At 32.4% G+C, this 18,104-nt stretch overlaps 2 protein-coding genes across 2 annotated transcripts; one reads left to right on the top strand and one right to left on the bottom strand.

Moving 5' to 3' along the window:
- Positions 1–259: 259 nt before the first annotated feature.
- LOC124844760 (cytochrome P450 72A68-like) lies at positions 260–9,102 on the top strand. Its single transcript, XM_047321767.2, has 5 exons — positions 260–679; positions 6,636–6,853; positions 7,446–7,690; positions 8,043–8,436; positions 8,510–9,102. Exons 1-5 carry the CDS (start codon positions 412–414, stop codon positions 8,939–8,941), a joined length of 1,557 nt encoding a protein of 518 aa, XP_047177723.2. The 5' UTR covers positions 260–411; the 3' UTR covers positions 8,942–9,102.
- A 2,986-nt stretch (positions 9,103–12,088) lies between these two features.
- LOC124844758 (cytochrome P450 72A68-like) lies at positions 12,089–15,106 on the bottom strand. The gene is made up of 5 exons (XM_047321764.2): positions 14,726–15,106; positions 13,867–14,084; positions 13,478–13,722; positions 12,732–13,125; positions 12,089–12,658 (listed from the first exon to the last, which is right to left on the bottom strand). Exons 1-5 carry the CDS (start codon positions 14,997–14,999, stop codon positions 12,227–12,229), a joined length of 1,563 nt encoding a protein of 520 aa, XP_047177720.2. The 5' UTR covers positions 15,000–15,106; the 3' UTR covers positions 12,089–12,226.
- Positions 15,107–18,104: the final 2,998 nt, after the last annotated feature.

Here is an 18,104-nt window from a genome sequence, read left to right as displayed (position 1 = left end):
ATCTGATATTATGTTATGAGCCTCTGAAAATTTTGAATATATAATAAAACTAAATAATAATTTATATTTAAATAAAAAATATTTTTATACTCTTCTTATAAAGTCACGTCAATATACCCTCTCAATAAAAACTAAACAAATTTTGAAGTTCTTAATATTTTTGAATGATAAAATAAAAATTATAAGGGAAAAATATATACCAAAAGCCTGTTACTTTCTTGTTGGAATAAATAGAAAAAAGACAAAAAAAAAACAAAGAGAAGTTGAAATTGATAACTTGGTGAGTAGTGTAGCTCAAAAGTATATATATAGTCTTTACCTACTGAGTCGTGTGAAGATTTGTGGTTTTCCTGCCTCAAGTTTTATCATCTTTCTCTGGTCTGATTGCCCTTACCAAAAAGCAAGAGAGATATGGAAGCAGCAGCATGTCTGACTCTCATAGTGACACTTGTTCTGATATGCGCATGGAAGATTCTGAACTGGTTATGGTTCAAACCAAAGAGACTTGAAAAGCTGCTAAGAGAGCAAGGCTTTCAAGGCAATCCATACAGGCTTTTGGTTGGAGATAGCAAGGACTTGCTCAAAACCAGAAACAAAGCCTTATCCAAACCTATGAATCTCTCTGATAACATAATTCCACGTGTCACTTCCTACACCCATCATACTATCAACAAACATGGTATGTTTCTATTTTGTTTTTGTTTTTTTTTTAGTTTTCATCTATTTACCTTCTTTAAACACTTTTTTATCTTGACAATTCATGCTCATGCACCGCTTTTCTTTTAGTGGCTATGTTTTATAGCTGTGTTTGTTTGGTTTATGTTGCAAGATTGTTTATGGGGTGTTGATTAGTTCACTTCATTGAATTTGACACCTTTAAATATTTGTTACATAAATTTAGATACGTTACTGGAAATAGGCTCTTTGAAAATTTTATGTAATGAAAGACATTTTAGGATAAATGTGAAAAAAGTTGCACTGGGCGATCTACAATTTCCAATGTAGAATGTGAAATGATTAAATCTTAATTTTATTATTAGTATGTCTTATACCATTGCTGTCAAAACAATCTGAGTAGATTAATTTGGCGTTTAAATTTGGTTGGATTTAAAAATATATAATTTTTTTATGAATTAATTTTCAATCTGGTCCACTAAGAATATAGTTCACTCGAATTAAACTTGTAGTGAGTCAAGTTGGCTCATCAATCCACCTAATTTAATTATTTATTATTTTGTATTTTAATATTATTAGTTAATACTTTTTTTTATACTGTAAATATGGATAAACAAGGAGATGTTTTAAGAGAGCAAAATATTAAAGATTTATTCAACACTCTAATCTTATAAATGGATAAATGACTCAAAATTGATCAATATTACAAACTTATTTGGTTGCGTTTTGTACTTGTTTTTGGATTACATTTGGTTTGTATGATATTTTTCTTATTAACATCATTTTAGAATGTGATTTATTTAAATTTAAATTATAAAATTTGTAATTTTTTTTATTTTAAAAAACATTGTAATTAAGCAAGTCAATCCGTTTAATCCACCCACCCGTGGTGGATAAGGTCGGATTCAGATTTTTTTGACTCGTTAATAAATGAGCCGTTAACTCACTAAATGATCAATTCATTATGGGCCGGACCGGATTACCCATTTTTACAATCCTAACTATACATAATTTATAATTAATGTTAGAAAATGTGAGCGAATAATAATGTTGTGAATAATAATGTTTGAAACGATATTTTTTTTCTCTATATCTTTTGCTTTTTCCTCGGTCATTGAATATGAAATGTATCAGAGGTCTTTGAAGAGCTTTGTTGCGCATTCTTATTGTCTTTTTCTAATACTAGCATTTCATTCTTTCACGGCTTTGACTAGTTTTCAACTTTACGAATGACTTTACAGCTGCAATCTTGCGTACATCCAAATGAGAATCCATCAATCTCTCCTTATTCTCCTTTTCTCACTATTGGATCTTCTTCCATTGCCTAAAGTGCTCGTTTTAATCAACTTAGTGTTGTTCCTAAAATCATTTTTGTCGTAGGAAGTATTTTACCTGTTTTTACATTAAACAATTATATTCATCCTAATATTTGGCTTCCTGCTTCGTTGGCTACTCATAATATTGCATCGATTCTTGACTTATACAGTGAACATACACAAATTTCACCTATCATTATTACCCTCCCAACGGATAACAATCAATTGCTAAATATTATTGTATTATACATATTTTAGAGTTTCTTGTTTTGACTAATGTGTAATATTTATCAACTTTCAAATTCAACTTAATCTCTATTTCCAAATTAACTAATTCCATGATAAGTTATTCTTCATAAAAGATAAAAGATGATAAAAATATTCGTGTCTATAAGTATTTCTTGATAAAATTTGTTACTAATACTAAGTACTCGTAAATAGATAACGAATATTTTAATATTCATTTATAAAAAAGTACAGGTATGACATTATCCATACATGTAGATATCTATTACCTGCAAAACAATTATATTTTACTAAGTTAAATTTAATTAAGATTAAAATTAATTTATACTTCATTAGATTAAATTTAATTAAAATTAAATTTTAATTTATATTTAGTTTAATTTATATTATATTATTTTTTTAATTTTATTTAGATTTTAATTTAAAAATTATAAATACTTCTTAATATTTTTTAAACAAGATCCTAAATGGAGAGGAGTTGTCTGCCAACCATATTGTGGAGAAGATCCTAAGGTCACTAACTAAGGACTTCAAGAATATTATGTGTGCAATTGAGGAGTCCAAGAACTTGATCAGGTACTTCAGGCAAAACTTGACTTGAAGGAAGGTGCTTGGAACACTCGAGGCCGAGGTGGTCCTCGAGTAAGAGGCCGTGGACAAGGAGGTCATGGCCACTTAAATTTTGGAGGATTGGACGAGCTGTCAAAGAAGCAGTTGATGCATGGACTATCAGATATAAAGTTTAAAAAGAAGTTTTTTTAAGACTGTATACTCGAAAAGCATCCAAGGACAAAATTTCCAAAGACGGTTGAGTACCAAGCAGAGACACAACTTAATTTAATTCACACCAACCTATGTAGACCATTCACCCCTGAGTCTTTCAGTGGTAAGAAATATTTTATCTCGTTCATGGATGACTTTTCATGGAAGACATGAGTATATTTCTTACGAGAGAAATCCAAGGTGTTCAATTGTTTAAGAAGTTTAGGACAATGGTTGAGAAGGAGACAAGAAAGTTAATAAAAGTTGTTCGATTTGATAGGGTAAGTGACTTCATATTAGGAGAATTCATGGAATATTGTGAGGAACACAGAATAACGCGTTTCTTAGTAGCTCCATACTCACTGCAACAAAACGGTGTAGCAAAAAGGAAGAATCGAACCATTCTCAACATGGTCTGAAACATGCTTAGAAGTAAGAACATGCTAGAGAAATTTTGGGTAGAAGTAGTACAAAGTGTTGTTTATGTCCAAAGTAGATGCGCACATGCGAAACTAGAAGAGAATACGCCTTAGGAAGCTTGGAGCATGAGGAAACCAAGTGTGAAACACCTCAAAGTATTTGGCAGCATGGCCTACGATCACATTCCAGCACAATAGAGAACTAAACTAGAAGACAAGAGTAAGAAATACGTGTTTATTGGGTATGGCAAAAGGACCAAAGCATATAAGTTATACAACCCAATAACTAAGAAAGTTATGGTAAGTCGAGATGTGCAGTTTAATGAACATAATGAATGAAGTTGGGATGACATGAAGGAAAAGCTAGGTGCAAGCACAAAACCTGGAAAAGAGAGCCTAGAAGGTAAAGATAAGAGCTCGACGATTGTAAACAGAAGGTCAGGCAACGTGAATGAGAGCTTGGCAGATGGAAATGGAGGCATGGAAGAAGTCCAGGATGATGCAAATACAAATGAAGATGAACATTTGCGACTTAGAACTCGAACTCTCCAAGATATATATACAATACTACTGACGAGGTACATGTTATATGTCTTTTAGCATGTGCAGATGATATAAACTTTGAGGAGGCTGTGCACAATGACAAATGGAAGAAAGCTATGGATGACGAGATTGACTCAATTGAGAAGAATGACATGTGGGAACTGACTGATCTACCTATAAGAGCCCAATCAATTGGTGTGAAGTGGGTGTATAAGAAGAAAACCAATGCAGAAGGAGGGGTGGAGTGTTACAAAGCCCGGGTTGTGGTAAAAGGCTATAAATAGAAGAAAGGTATTAATTATGATGAAGTTTTTTCTCCCGTGACAAGAATAGAGACAATCTGACTACTAGTCTCGTTAGCGGGCAAACACAAATGGAAGATTCAGCAAATGGACGTAAAGTCTGCATTTCTGAATAGAGTTCTAGAAGAGGAAATGTACATTGAGCAACCTCTCAGTTACGTGAGAAGAGGTGAAGAGAAGAGGGTCTTGAAGCTGAAGAAGGCGTTGTATGGCGTAAAGCAGGCTCCTTGAGTCTGGAATGAGAGGATCAATACCTACTTCAAGGAGAATGGTTATGAGCAGTGTCCGTATGAACACGCTTTATACCTAAAGAAGCACAAAGGAGATTTGTTGATCCTTGCTTTGTACATAAATGACTTAATCTTCATGAAGAGTAGAACTGAATTAGTTAGAGAGTTTAAAAAGGTAGAGAGTTTGAAATAACTGATCTTAGTATTATGAAATATTTTTTAGGTTTGGAGGTAGATCAAAGCTCGAGAGGTATTTTTGTGACTCAAAAGAAGTATGCTAGAGAGATACTACATAAGTTGAAGATGTTGAAATGCAATCCAGTTTCTACTCCTATGGAACCTGGGACGAAGCTATCCAAGCACGAAGATGGGGACTGAATTGAAGCTAGTAGATACAACAGCTTAATTGGAAGTTTAACGTACTTAATGAATACAAGGTCAGACCTAATACTAAGCATAAGAATCACAAGTCGTTTTATGGAGGAGCCAAGATATTCTCATTAGAAAGTGCTAGAATGGATACTAAGGTACGTGAAAGGAACTATGTCGTTTGGGCTATTGTATACCAAGTCAGACATTTATCGGCTTAGTGGATCTCAGATAGTGACTCGTGTGGAGACATAGATGATCGGAAGAGTACAACAGGTTACATTTTCTTTATAGGGAACACGACCTTCACTTGGCTCTCAAAGAAACAACCCATTGTAGTGTTGTGAACATGTGAGGCAGAGTACGTGGCAGAATCTTGGAGTGTGTGGCATGTAATCTGGCTTAAAAACCTATTCGATAAGCTGGAGATAAAGCAAGAAAAGAAGGTGGTGATTCGAGTAGATAATATATCGACAATTGAGTTGGCCAAGAACCCAATTAACCACGAAAGGAGCAAGCGTATAGACGTCCAGTTTCATTTTATCCGGAAGGATGGAAGTGTGGAACTTGAACATGTAAGAAGCAAAGAGCATATAACTGATATGTTCACGAAACCACTGCCTACACTAATGTTTCATGAATACAAAACAATGATCGGGATGAAAGAAGAAAAAATTTAAGTTTATGGATGAGTTTTGTAGGAATAAACTTAAATTTAGGACTTATCAAATAATTATTAAGAATAGTAGTGTTTATTGTATTAGGAGAGGAAAAGTCAGAAAGTTACTCTATTATGTTTTAGAGACATTATGCTATACTATTTGTAATAATTGGAAGTATTATGATCGGTAGATGAAAGACCTAATGTTAATCTTATAAATTGTAATGTTTATAAGAAATGAAAACACACCCGAAGCATATCGAGACAGTGAGTGTCATTTTCTAACACATAATCCTTATTCCCGCACTTTAGAAAATGTGTCCCCACATAAGAATCTCTATTCTTAATTATATGATGTACTCTCCTTTGAGTGTTTGGGTGTCTTTGTTACATGAGCCCACTTGGCACTCATAAGATGAAATTGGATCCTAGAGATTTACTTTGTGTGTTTTTAGGTTCAAGTCTCACAATAAAAGGTTACATTGTTTACGAACTTTATACACAAACAATTGAAGTCTCTCAAAATGTTAATTCTTATTAGAATTGTCTTCCCTTCTCCACTGTCAACGTTATTAATCCTGTCACGCTAGCTCACCCTATCATCACTACTCACAACCCACAAGCTTTTTCTTCACTCCTCCTATCCCTTCCTCTCCTCAATCTAAACCCTATTTCTTGTAAACATTCCCTTAGAAAATTTTACGTAATCCAAACCATACCTCCTAAATACAAAGATTATTATACCAGTTTCGCATCAAATACCAAGATTAGTCCTCCAGGCACTACTACAAAAAAAGTACATATATCAAAGTTTCTTTACATTATCACAGCTTTATTCTTATTTTGCCTGCTGAGCCTTAGTTCTATGTTGAGGCTTGCAAATATGATTCATGATGGGTTTTAGTTATATGAATGATCAAATTTCTTCTTTAGAAAATAATCACACATGGGTGCTTATCGCTCTACCTTTCAATAAATATGCTATTGAGTGCAAATGGTTATACAAGACCAAACATCCCGTAACCAATGTTGCAGGCTTATTTATTTCCTCTAATATTTTATCCTTATAGTGTGGAAGTGTTTGAACCTTACAAATTGCCGACGGTATGCAGGTAAGAAGTCTTTTATCTGGTTAGGACCAACTCCAAGGGTGACCATCTTAGATCCTGGGCAAATCAAAGATGTACTTAACAATATGTCTGACTTCCCAAAGCCTGACGCAAATCCACTTGTCAAGTTACTAGCAACCGGCCTTGCCGACCATGATGGAGAAAAGTGGACCAAGCACAGAAGGTTAATCAACCCTGCTTTCAATTTAGAAAAACTAAAGGTCAGTTGCTCGCATTTGATAGATATAGACTTGTGATTGTTGGAACAATTTTCCAAGAACTTTAGGAAACAAGATGAACAATAATATAGATTTGATATAATCTTTTAGGCGTGAGAATACACATTATATTTCGTCTCTTATAAAAGTGAAGGGAATCACGAAATCCGCTTTTGAGATACAAAGAAGAAGTACAAGTATAATACTCACTCCTAGTATTAACATCAAACAAAAATAAAATTCTCACGAATTGGTTTGTGTGTTAAGTGAATGACAGAATGCAGAGAAAAAGTCTATTATTTCAATAGAGCACATGATCTCTTTATATAGATGTTGATCAGGCATCTCTTAAATCTAAGAGATACCAGATTTTCATTAGTTATATTTCTTATTGTAAGTTTTCATGAATGATTGTAACTCTTCATGAATAATTGTAACTCTTCATGAATCTGAAAATTTCTTCATGAATAATTGTAACCGTTCATGATCTGTTTTAAAACATCAGAAAAAAAAAACATGATGAAGTATGCATGTTTTTGTGTTTAGTTCGAGTGACGTGATTCTAACTCCGAGTGATTTCCTTATTGCACCACAGACTATGTTACCATTATTCTTCGAAAGTTGCAATGATCTGGTTAGCAAATGGGAAGGAATGTTGTCTTCAGAGGGATCATGTGAACTAGATGCATGGCCTTTCCTTCAGAATCTGGCTAGTGATGTTATCGCTCGCTCAGCATTTGGAAGTAGCTTTGAAGAAGGAAGAAGAATATTTCAACTTCAAAGAGAGCAAGCTAAACTTGCACTACAACTTGTATTCAAAATTCAAATCCCTGGATGGAGGTAACTTGTTTGATTGGATGACTAAAGCAAGTTCAAGCTTATCAAACGAGTTTTGTTTCACTAAACTTCCCTCACTAAATATGGCATGCAGGAAACAATGGATAGCAAATAATGAAAATAATAGAAATCAGAGAAATGTAATTTATAGGACAACAAACTTCCTGAATATTTAGAGGGTAATATTTGGTTTCTCTTAAATGCAATTTGAATAGGAAAACATTCATTCAATGATAAACTCAATTGCAAGTAACTTTTTTTGTCAATAGATCTGCCTTTGGAACTGCATTTGAGTTAGGAAAAAGCATCCTTATCATGTACACAACTAATGGGATGGAAAAATGTATATTTGTAGGTTTTTGCCTACTAAAAGCCATAGGAGAATGAAGGAAATTGACAGAGATATAAAAGCTTCGCTCAAGGATATGATTTACAAGAGGGAGAAAGCTCTAAAGGCGGGTGAAGCCAGTAATAATGACCTGTTAGGTATACTTTTGGAGTCCAATCACAAGGAAATTCAAGAACAAGGAGATGGAGATAATAAGAATGTTGGAATGAGTCTTGAAGACGTAATCCAGGAATGCAAGCTATTTTACTTTGCAGGGCAAGAAACAACTTCAGTTCTGCTGGTTTGGACAATGGTGTTATTGAGTAGATACCCTAATTGGCAAGAACGTGCAAGGGAGGAAGTCTTGCAAGTCTTTGGCAATGAAAAACCAGGTTTTGATGGTTTAAATCGCCTAAAGATTGTAAGTACTGTATTCTATACCTTATACTAAATTGTATGTCCTCTGCACTCACTACAAATCTTTTCTGCATCAGGTCACTATGATTTTGAATGAGGTTCTTAGATTATACCCACCGGTGCTTGGGTTGACTCGATTTGTTAAAAAAGATATGAAACTTGGAAACATAACATTGCCTGCTGGAGTGCAGGTTTTACTTCCTACAATTTTGGTTCATCATGGATGTGAATTCTGGGGTGAAGATGCTATGCAGTTCAATCCTGAGAGATTTTCTGAAGGAGTTCTAAAGGCAACAAATGGTAGAGTTTCATTTTTCCCATTTGGATGGGGTCCTAGAATATGCATTGGACAAAACTTCTCCTTGTTGGAAGCAAAGATGGCTTTGTCAATGATTTTACAACATTTCTCATTTGAACTTTCTCCAGCATATGCTCATGCTCCAGCTATGTTAGTCACTCTTCATCCACAGTATGGTGCTCATATCATTCTCCATAAAGCGAAATCTTAAAAATATATCACATTAAAAGCTAATAGTGTCTGATAACAAAATCACTTCTTAGATATTGTCCTATGTTTAATTAGTACTTTCATTTACATGTTTAAAGCTTATAATGTAATACCGAAATCACTTCTGGGATATTATCATATGTTTAATTGCTTTCCTTTTCACATGTTTGTGTTTGAGAATACCTTTTATCACTTGTTACTTTGTAATTGAACTGACAAAACACAAAAGGATTTCGTTCTAGAATAAATTCAACTACGATACTTTAAACTTAGTTGTTTAAAAGATTGAGTGTTTAAATGATGAACTTTTTGTTTACTTTTGATCAGCATTGTTGATGAACCATCTCTTAACCTTACCTTTGGATAAGCAATTTTAAAAATTGAATACATAATTAGTTACAATTTAACTATCTTTTATTTATTAAATAGATTGTTTGGATGGAGTAAACATGTTTGAATTTTAATTTTAATTTTATTGTTTGGATAAAGTAAAATAATTTCTTTCACAAGATAAAATTCTATTTTAAAATTATTTAAGTTAGACTTTTGAATCTAATTTATTCTACCCGTACTGACACGTTGTGAGGATTACATAAATGTTATCATAGATAACAATGGCTTGAGTGAGACACCGATAGTACTTACTTACCTAACACAACTAAAAAATTATCTGTTATTTACCCTTGTTACTTCTCAGATATTTATTTAAAAAATATTTGCGAGCATTCATGATACCTACAAATATTTAAAAAAAAATATTTTATAAATTTTATAAATAAAAGTTAAATTTACATATGAGATGTGTAGAGAGCACTTAGAGTGGTGAAGGAACAACTCTCAATTAACCTGTTTTCAAAAATAAAAAAAGCTAATTTTGTAATTAAAAAAAAATTATTGAAAGTTAAAGAGATGGAGGCAGCAAAGGTGGTGGTGGAGGTAGCAAGACCCCGTTTATAAATGGATACCACGTATGCTTGCAAGCATAGTTTGGTTGAACAGTTTTCTACTTCTGACACCTCATTTTAATTTTTTGCACCCACACAAATTTGGTCTTAGGCTTGTTTTGTCTTTCTACTACTCTTATTTCATAATCTTTACATAACTCCAACACTTTAGTTGCACATATTTTCTCTCAATACATTAATAGTTTTATTGCAAATTATAAAATTTCTTTTATAATAATATTGAAAATTATTATTTTTCGTGTTTAGTCTTGGACTTACTTGGTAATTAAAATTTTCATTTATCTAAAATATAAAAAATTTGATTATCAAACTCACATAATAATTAAAGTTTTCATAATATCTTTAAAAATTATTGATTATCAAATCAAGTCTTGATTTGCATGATAATTAAATTTTTTAAAATATTAAGTCTTGGGTTTCACTTGATAATAATAAAAAATTAAAATTTTAAAATGAAAAATGCCAACCAACTAAATAGTTTCACTTGATAATAATAAAAAATTAAAATTTTAAAATGAAAAATGCCAACCAACTAAATAGTTTTCTTAAGAATTACATGATCCCTTAAAAAAACGTAAGAACGATATCATTGTCGGGTTCATTTTAAAAAAAATCAAAAGCTTTTCAAATAATTTTTCAATTTGAATGAGAATATATAGGAGCAAGGTGAATCCTTATCGACCAAAATAAAAATTTCAAAAAGTATTTTCTTTTTTTCATATTTGCATGTTTTGTTTAATTTTAAAAGAACAACAAATATTTTAAAAATTACATTAATTTTCCATACTTGATTAGAGAGAATTGTTGTAGGAAGGATGTGTGGGATTTTAATCCCTTTCCTAACCAACTCTCGAATTCAATGTGGTTTTGCAGACAATTTCATTTTAGGTTTTTCTGTAGCTTTCTTTAATAAACTATGGTAGCGACTAATCTTTGCTCTTATAAGATATTTGTTCGTTGTCCCTTTGTAATTTCGGTTGTGACACATGTCCTCCCATGTTGCCATTGGATTTTTGTTCTTCTTATCATCATCCTTGCTCGTTAGATTAGGACATTATGATCTATAGAGACTCAGTTTCTTACCTTCCTAACATACTACTTTTCTTTGTTTTTATGTTTGAGTTTCCTACTTTTACTAAATCAAGATTTTTCAAATTTCTCCTAAATTTCTTTGTTATGAGATTTAATTTGTCATCTCCTTCGGAGTCTAAATCGTCTGAGTCTGAGTTTGATGTTTCCATAGATCTAGAGGATCTTAAAACTCTTGCACATTATCTTTGTAAACCATTAGACACTGATTTGCGAAAATATTTCAAAACACTATTCAACCCTTTCTAGTGTTTTTCTTGTAATTTCATATGGGTCCTAAGGAGACACATGGATATATGGAGAGCAAACTTTCTAGAAGCTTGTATGCCCTTAGCTAAAGTGGTCTCCAAGTTGCTCTCTTTTTGTCATACATATGATCTTAACGGAGAAGATTTTTTCTTAACAGTGATCATGTATCATGCTCATAATGGAAAGGATTTATCCTTAATATTGGTCATGTGTCATTCTCCTAATGGAGAGGATTTTACCTTGATCTCCAAGTTAGAGTATTAGATTTTTGCATCTACAATTTGAAGACACCTTTAAGTTGCTTAAATCATATAGTTTGAAAGAGGATCCATCACCTTATCACATCAAAACCACCATATGCGCATCATATTTTTACCACCCCATCAAGCTTCTGTAAACCATCACCCATTTGGGAATCTCTCCTTGGCTTGAATCATATAGCTTGAAAGAACTTATCCCATCAAATACTTTACCCACTAAATAGTTAAAATTCAATCATTTGAATTTCTTTATCTAAACATAATATTTGAAAACCGAAGCCATTAGAAATGAGATCACTTCAAATTCCATATATTTAAATGTTCCAAAAAATTGTGAAACTCTCTATTTAAACATAAGCTAAAAATACCAGATAAAGGAATTTCTTGAATCAAACCTTTAGGGGATGGTTCATCAAGAATGCTGGTCAAAATTAAACAAAGAGTCGATAATTTAAACTCTCAGTCTCTCAAAACAACTAAGTTTAAAGTGTCGTAGTTGGATGTATTTTAGAAAGAAATCCTTTTTTATGTTGTCAGTTGAATTACAAAGTAACAACTGATAAAAGGTAATCTCACTCAAACATGTAAATGGAAAAGCCATTAAACATATGATAATATCCCAGAAGTCATTTTGTTATTACATTATAAGCGTTATTGTTATCAACATGTAAATGGAAGTAACTATTAAACATACGACAGGATTTACATTACTAGCTTTTATTTTCATATTTTCACTTTGTGGAGAATGATATGAGCACCATACTGTGGCTGAAGGGTGATTGACATAGTTGGAGCATGAGTATATGCTGGAGAAAGTTCAAATGAGAAATGCTGTAAAATCATTGACAAAGCCATCTTTGCTTCCAGTAAGGAGAAATTTTGTCCAATGCATATTCTAGGACCCCCTCCAAATGGAAAGAATGAAACTCTACCATTTGTTGCTTTCAGAACTCCCTCAGAAAATCTCTCAGGATTGAACTGCTTAGCATCTTCACCCCAAAATTCACTGTCATGGTGAACCAAAACTGTTGGGAGGAAAACATGCACTCCAGCAGGTAATGTTACCTTTCCAAGTTTCAGATCTCTTTTAACAACTCGACCCAATCCAAGTGCTGGTGGGTATAATCTAAGAACCTCATTCAAAATCATAGTGACCTGATACCAAAAAGATTTGTAGTGAGTACAGAGGACATACAATTTATTATAAGATATAGAATACAGTACTTACAATCTTTAGGCGATTTAAACCATCAAAACCTGGCGTTTCATTGCCAAAGACTTGCAAGACTTCCTCCCTTGCACGTTCTTGCCAAGTAGGGTACCTACTCAATAACACCATTGTCCAAACCAGCAAAACTGAAGTGGTTTCTTGCCCTGCAAAGTAAAATAGCTTGCATTCCTGGATTACGTCTTCAAGACTCATTCCAACATTCTTATTATCTCCGTTTCCATGTTCTCGAATCTCCTTGTGATTGGACTCCAAAAGTATACCTAACAGGTCATTATTAGTGGATTCACCCGCCTTTAGTGCTTTCTCCCTCTTGTAAATCATATCCTTGAGCGAAGCTTTTATATCTCTGTCAATTTCCTTCATTCTCCTATGGCTTTTAGTAGGCAAAAACCTACAAATATACATTTTTCCATCCCATTAATTGTGTACATGAAGAGGACGTTTTTTCCCAACTCAAATGCAGTTCCAAAGGCAGATCTATTGACAAAAAAAGTTACTAGCAATTGAGTTTATCATTGAATGAATGTTTTCCTATTCAAATTGCATTTAAGAGAAACCAAATATTCCCCTCTAAATATTCAGTAAGTTTGTTGTCCTATAAATTACATTTCTCTGATTTCTATTATATTCATTATTTGCCATCCATTGTTTCCTGCATGCCATATTTAGTGAGGGAAGTTTAGTGAAACAAAACTCGTTTGATAAGCTTGAACTTGCTTTAGTCATCCAATCAAACAAGTTACCTCCATCCAGGGATTTGAATTTTGAATATAAGTTGCATTGCAAGTTTAGCTTGCTCTCTTTGAAGTTGAAATATTCTTCTTCCTTCTTCAAAGCTACTTCCAAATGCTGAGCGAGCGATAACATCACTAGCCAGATTCTGAAGGAAAGGCCATGCATCTATTTCACATGATCCCTCTGAAGACAACATTCCTTCCCATTTGCTAACCAGATCATTGCAACTTTCGAAGAATAATGGTAACATAGTCTGTGGTGCAATAAGGAAATCACTCGGAGTTAGAATCACATCATTCGAACTAAACACAAAAACATGCATACTTCAACATGTTTTTTCTTTCTGATGTTTTAAAACAGATCACAAGTCTATATCTATCAAATGCAAGCAACTGACCTTTAGTTTTTCTAAATTGAAAGCAGGGTTGATTAACCTTCTGTGCTTGGTCCACTTTTCTCCATCATGGTCGGCAAGGCCGGTTGCTAGTAACTTGATAAGTGGATTTGTGTTAGGCTTTGGGAAGTCAGACATATTGTTAAGTACATCTTTGATTTGCCCAGGATCTAAGATGGTCACCCTTGGAGTTGGTCCTAACCAGATAAAAGACTTCTTACCTGCATACCCTCGGCAATTTGTAAGGTTCAAACACTTCCACACTAAGAATAAAATATAAAAGGAAAAGAAAAATCAGGAATTAAGAGGACATGCTACTTTGTATACGGACTGTTCTCCTTAGAAATGAATTAGAAACCATGGGAACCTTTTGGTACACAATGAATGCACTCCCTAAGTCTATTAAGGTGGAAAAATAAGCTTAATATCACGTATTTACCCCTATATTCTGTTGAAGTTTATAGGAAATATGATCTCAGGATAACATCCATCACCATATATTAGTTAATATTTCATCATCTGTCGTCCCCAATTCATCATAATCTGGTATGTTGTCCAATGAAGGGAGCATCTTTCGGAAACAAAGTGATGAAATCGATTACTGACATACCAATAATCTGTTATGTCCTGACTAGGGTTTGTTTCTACTGAAATTGATTACTAACACCCCATATTCAACTCCTCAACGATCTTGTAACATAAACCCAATAGACACAAACACTGAATAATGGACTATAAAACACAGTCACTAGATGTAGAACATTAGAAAAGAAAAGGGGCGCATGAGTATGAATTATCAAAATAAAGATATGTTTAAAAAAGGTAGATAGATGAAAACTGCAAAAAAAGAATCGAAAAATACCATGTGTGTTGACAATATGATGGCTGTAGGAAGACACTCGTGGCGCTATGTCATCACAGAGATTCATGGGTTTGGACAAGGCTTCCTTTCTCATCTTGAGAAACTCCTTGCTGTCTCCAACAAAAAGCTTGTACGGATTGCCTTGAAAGCCTTGCTCTCTTAGCAGCTTTTCAAGCCTCTTTGGTTTGAACCATAACCAGTTCAAAATCTTCCATGCCCATATCAGAACAAGTATCACTATGATAGTCACAGTTGTGGCCCATGCTGCTTCCATTTCTCACAGAAAGATGATAAAACCTGAGGAACCAAAACCAGATGTCAAGAGGCAAAAGCTATCCTGTTCCGCACAACTCTCCGCAACTCTCCGAAGTTATCAATTTCAACTTTGTTTGGTCTTTTTGTCTTCTTTTTAGTCAAACAAGAAAGTAACGATGATTGTTATGTTTTAATTATAAATAGTATATTATAATAATAAATGGTATATTTTAGGGTTAAATATGTTTTTATCTCTTAATTTTTAGTGAAATTTGGAATTAGTCATTCTTCAAAACTTTGGTCTAATTTAGTCTCAAACTTTAAATATGTGTTAATTTAGTCCTTTTAACTAAATTTTGTTAGATTTATTTGATGTTTCAAATGCGTTTCATGATAGCATTTGAGTTGTTTATACGATTTCACACATTTTTGCTTCAATGTTAATTGAGAAATGCGTTTGAAACATCAAATAAAGTTAACAAAATTTGATTAAAACGATAAATTCACACATTTCTAAAGTTTGGGAACTAAATTAGTCAAAAGTTTTGAAGAGGGACTAATTCCAATTTTTACTAAAAGTTAAGGGATCAAAACATATTTAACCCTATATTTTATTTTAAGTATAATAAAAAATTATAATTTTAATATTATAATTTTGATTTTGTTTCGATATTATTAATAATTAATATAATTAAATACATAATTATTAAATTAATATCAATTTATAATGAATTTGAAAAGGATTATAAAAGTTTTAAATTTATAAAACAATAAAATAAAAAGTAAAAAAATTATTGTAAAATCCTAACACATGATTAAAAATTAAATACATATTGAAATTATTTCAATTATTCACCAAATTTAAATAAAACTAATAGAATTAAAAAATTTGTTTGAAAAGATATATCAGAGTAAATTTATTTATACAAGTATTTTTTTTAATTATAAATTATTATTTAGTTTTGCTTTATATTCAAAATTTACACTAAAAAATGATTTAATATTTAAAATAATTCTTCTTGAGTTTATTCATTGATTATAACGAAAATGTATTGTGTGATAACATTGTGCACTTAACATTAACAATTATTTTAGTAGAAAGATAGCTCGAGGAGGGTAGTATTGTCATTAACACTAATAGTCGAAGGCTTTTGCGGTGGTGGTGAATGAATGGAAGGGTAGTTTGGTATTGGTATGACTTCTTACAGGTTCCATATTCATTAGAATTACCTACTGATAAAGATAATAGAAAATTTTCGTTCTCTAAAATTTCTTTAAATGTGTAAGTATAAAAATGTATATTTAAAAGCAATTTTCTCAACATAAAATGTGATAACATATCCTCTTGTCATGGCCAAACACATTAAAAAGAGTGTGTTAACCCAAACTCTTATTTCTCTTATTTTCTTGAGTTATTTATGAGTTTTATTTATTTGTACACTGTCTTTCAAGCTTAGTCGTATAGAGTTTTTCTTTGAGTCTTACATAATGAAAATGTATTATACTTTAAAGATGCTTTCATCTACATCGTTTGTCAATATTTAAACATTATATTAAATCATATGCATTTATTATTGACATGACATACGACAAAAATAGTTTTGATCAAGAAATAATACTTAACATATATAAATGTTCAAAAATATTAAATGTCCATTAATGCATGTATTGTGAAGTGCAATTTTGTTGGTATGTTTTGTCCTTGTTCATTGTGCAAGTCAGAAATATACAATGGATAAATCAAAACCAAAGCACACGTTAGATAAAGGCCTTGAAAGAATTACAAAATATTCTAGAAATGTTTCTATTGAAGACTTGTGCTCTAACAAGCCGTATAAGTTGTGCATTTAATGAAAAAGTTTGATAAAGTATTGTACAACTGCATAATAGACTTAAGCCTGACTTAGAAGCTAAAAAGGCTATCAACCAAATCTATTGAATTAACTCAACACTCAACGGGCAAACTTTCAAGAAATTTATAAATAGTCAGACGTATGAAGAAAAGACAAAAAGGATAACGAAGTGAATATGTTTTCTTACTTTGATCTCTGTGCTCATAATTCATAAATCGTTTGTAGCTTTCAAATGAAAAGAGAGTGAAACACCATCAAGATGTATAGCTTATATTGTAATTAAAAAATATATATTCTCTCGTAGAGAGCTATCCATATATATCTTGTTGTACATCTCACTATGGATTTGTAGTAACCAGAAATGGTTAGAATACTTATAAACTATAAGTGGTTTGAATACTTGTAAAGTACGAGTGATAAAAATACTTGCAAACCAAAATTGGTGAAACTTAACTAGGCAACGTATCAGGAAGATACCATAATTGTCTAGGGAACAAGGATTAGTGAGAATAATACTCATTGTAAACGAGAAGTGGTGAGAATACTTGTGTAATCTTCGAAAATATTAGTGGAACCTCTTAAAGTTCTTGAGGGAGAACTGGACGTAGCTTCAGTTGGGGTGAACCATTATAAAAACACTAATTGTTCATTGTTTTGTTTTACAAATATTTTCTTGAAAAGTTTCTTATAAAACCTAGTGTTTGAGCAACTCTTATAAAAGATCTTCATAAACATTATTTTAGACGCTGAATCAAGAAAGACATTTTTTAATGCTCAATACACTATCTTATTTATTATATATTTTCACAAGCTCTTCAAAACAACAATGTCTAAATAAATCATATTGATCAACTTATTTTATAATACTCGCCAAATGTTACATTACGAAAAGAATTTCAAAACATTATTCAACCCTCATTCTAGTCTTTTCTTATGGTTTTACTACAAATATTATTTTAATGATAGTTTGACTTCATTTTTGCATTTAATACATACTTGACCAAAATCTCTATGCAAGTGCTGACTTAAGCATCGGAGAACCTTTTGTAGACACCCAAGGACAAGAGTTGTTCGAGAAGTCTATCCCATTGCGGTCGACATCGTTGCGATCCTGGAGAACTAGGCGAGGGTGCAACAGGAGTTTACAAACTTTCATAAGAGGAGTGCTAAGGAGATAAATTGTCTGAGGAGGAAGGTTGAGGCCGATGCAGCGCCCGAGAAGGAACATGAGAAAGGAGAAGGAAATTGTTGACAACGTGGTATCCGTGTTA

The sequence above is a fragment of the Vigna umbellata genome, chromosome 3 (assembly GCF_029865625.1).
Source record: "Vigna umbellata cultivar VRB3 chromosome 3, Vumbellata_1.0, whole genome shotgun sequence".
Classification (NCBI taxonomy): Eukaryota; Viridiplantae; Streptophyta; class Magnoliopsida; order Fabales; family Fabaceae; genus Vigna; species Vigna umbellata.
The sequence above is the reverse complement of the archived record's forward strand: the minus strand, read 5'-3'. Positions and strand labels throughout refer to the sequence as shown.

Excerpts from the sequence above, each read along its gene's own strand:
- LOC124844758 (XM_047321764.2), bottom strand. The coding sequence starts at position 14,999 with ATGGAAGCAGCATGGGCCACAACTGTGACTATCATAGTGATACTTGTT. Across the intron at positions 14,085-14,725 it reads TCATATTGTCAACACACATG|GTAAGAAGTCTTTTATCTGG; the intron begins GTATTTTTCGAT and ends GAGGGTATGCAG. Across the intron at positions 13,723-13,866 it reads TCAATTTAGAAAAACTAAAG|ACTATGTTACCATTATTCTT; the intron begins GTCAGTTGCTTG and ends ATTGCACCACAG.
- LOC124844760 (XM_047321767.2), top strand. The coding sequence starts at position 412 with ATGGAAGCAGCAGCATGTCTGACTCTCATAGTGACACTTGTTCTGATA. Across the intron at positions 7,691-8,042 it reads ATTCAAATCCCTGGATGGAG|GTTTTTGCCTACTAAAAGCC; the intron begins GTAACTTGTTTG and ends GTATATTTGTAG. Across the intron at positions 8,437-8,509 it reads GTTTAAATCGCCTAAAGATT|GTCACTATGATTTTGAATGA; the intron begins GTAAGTACTGTA and ends TTTCTGCATCAG.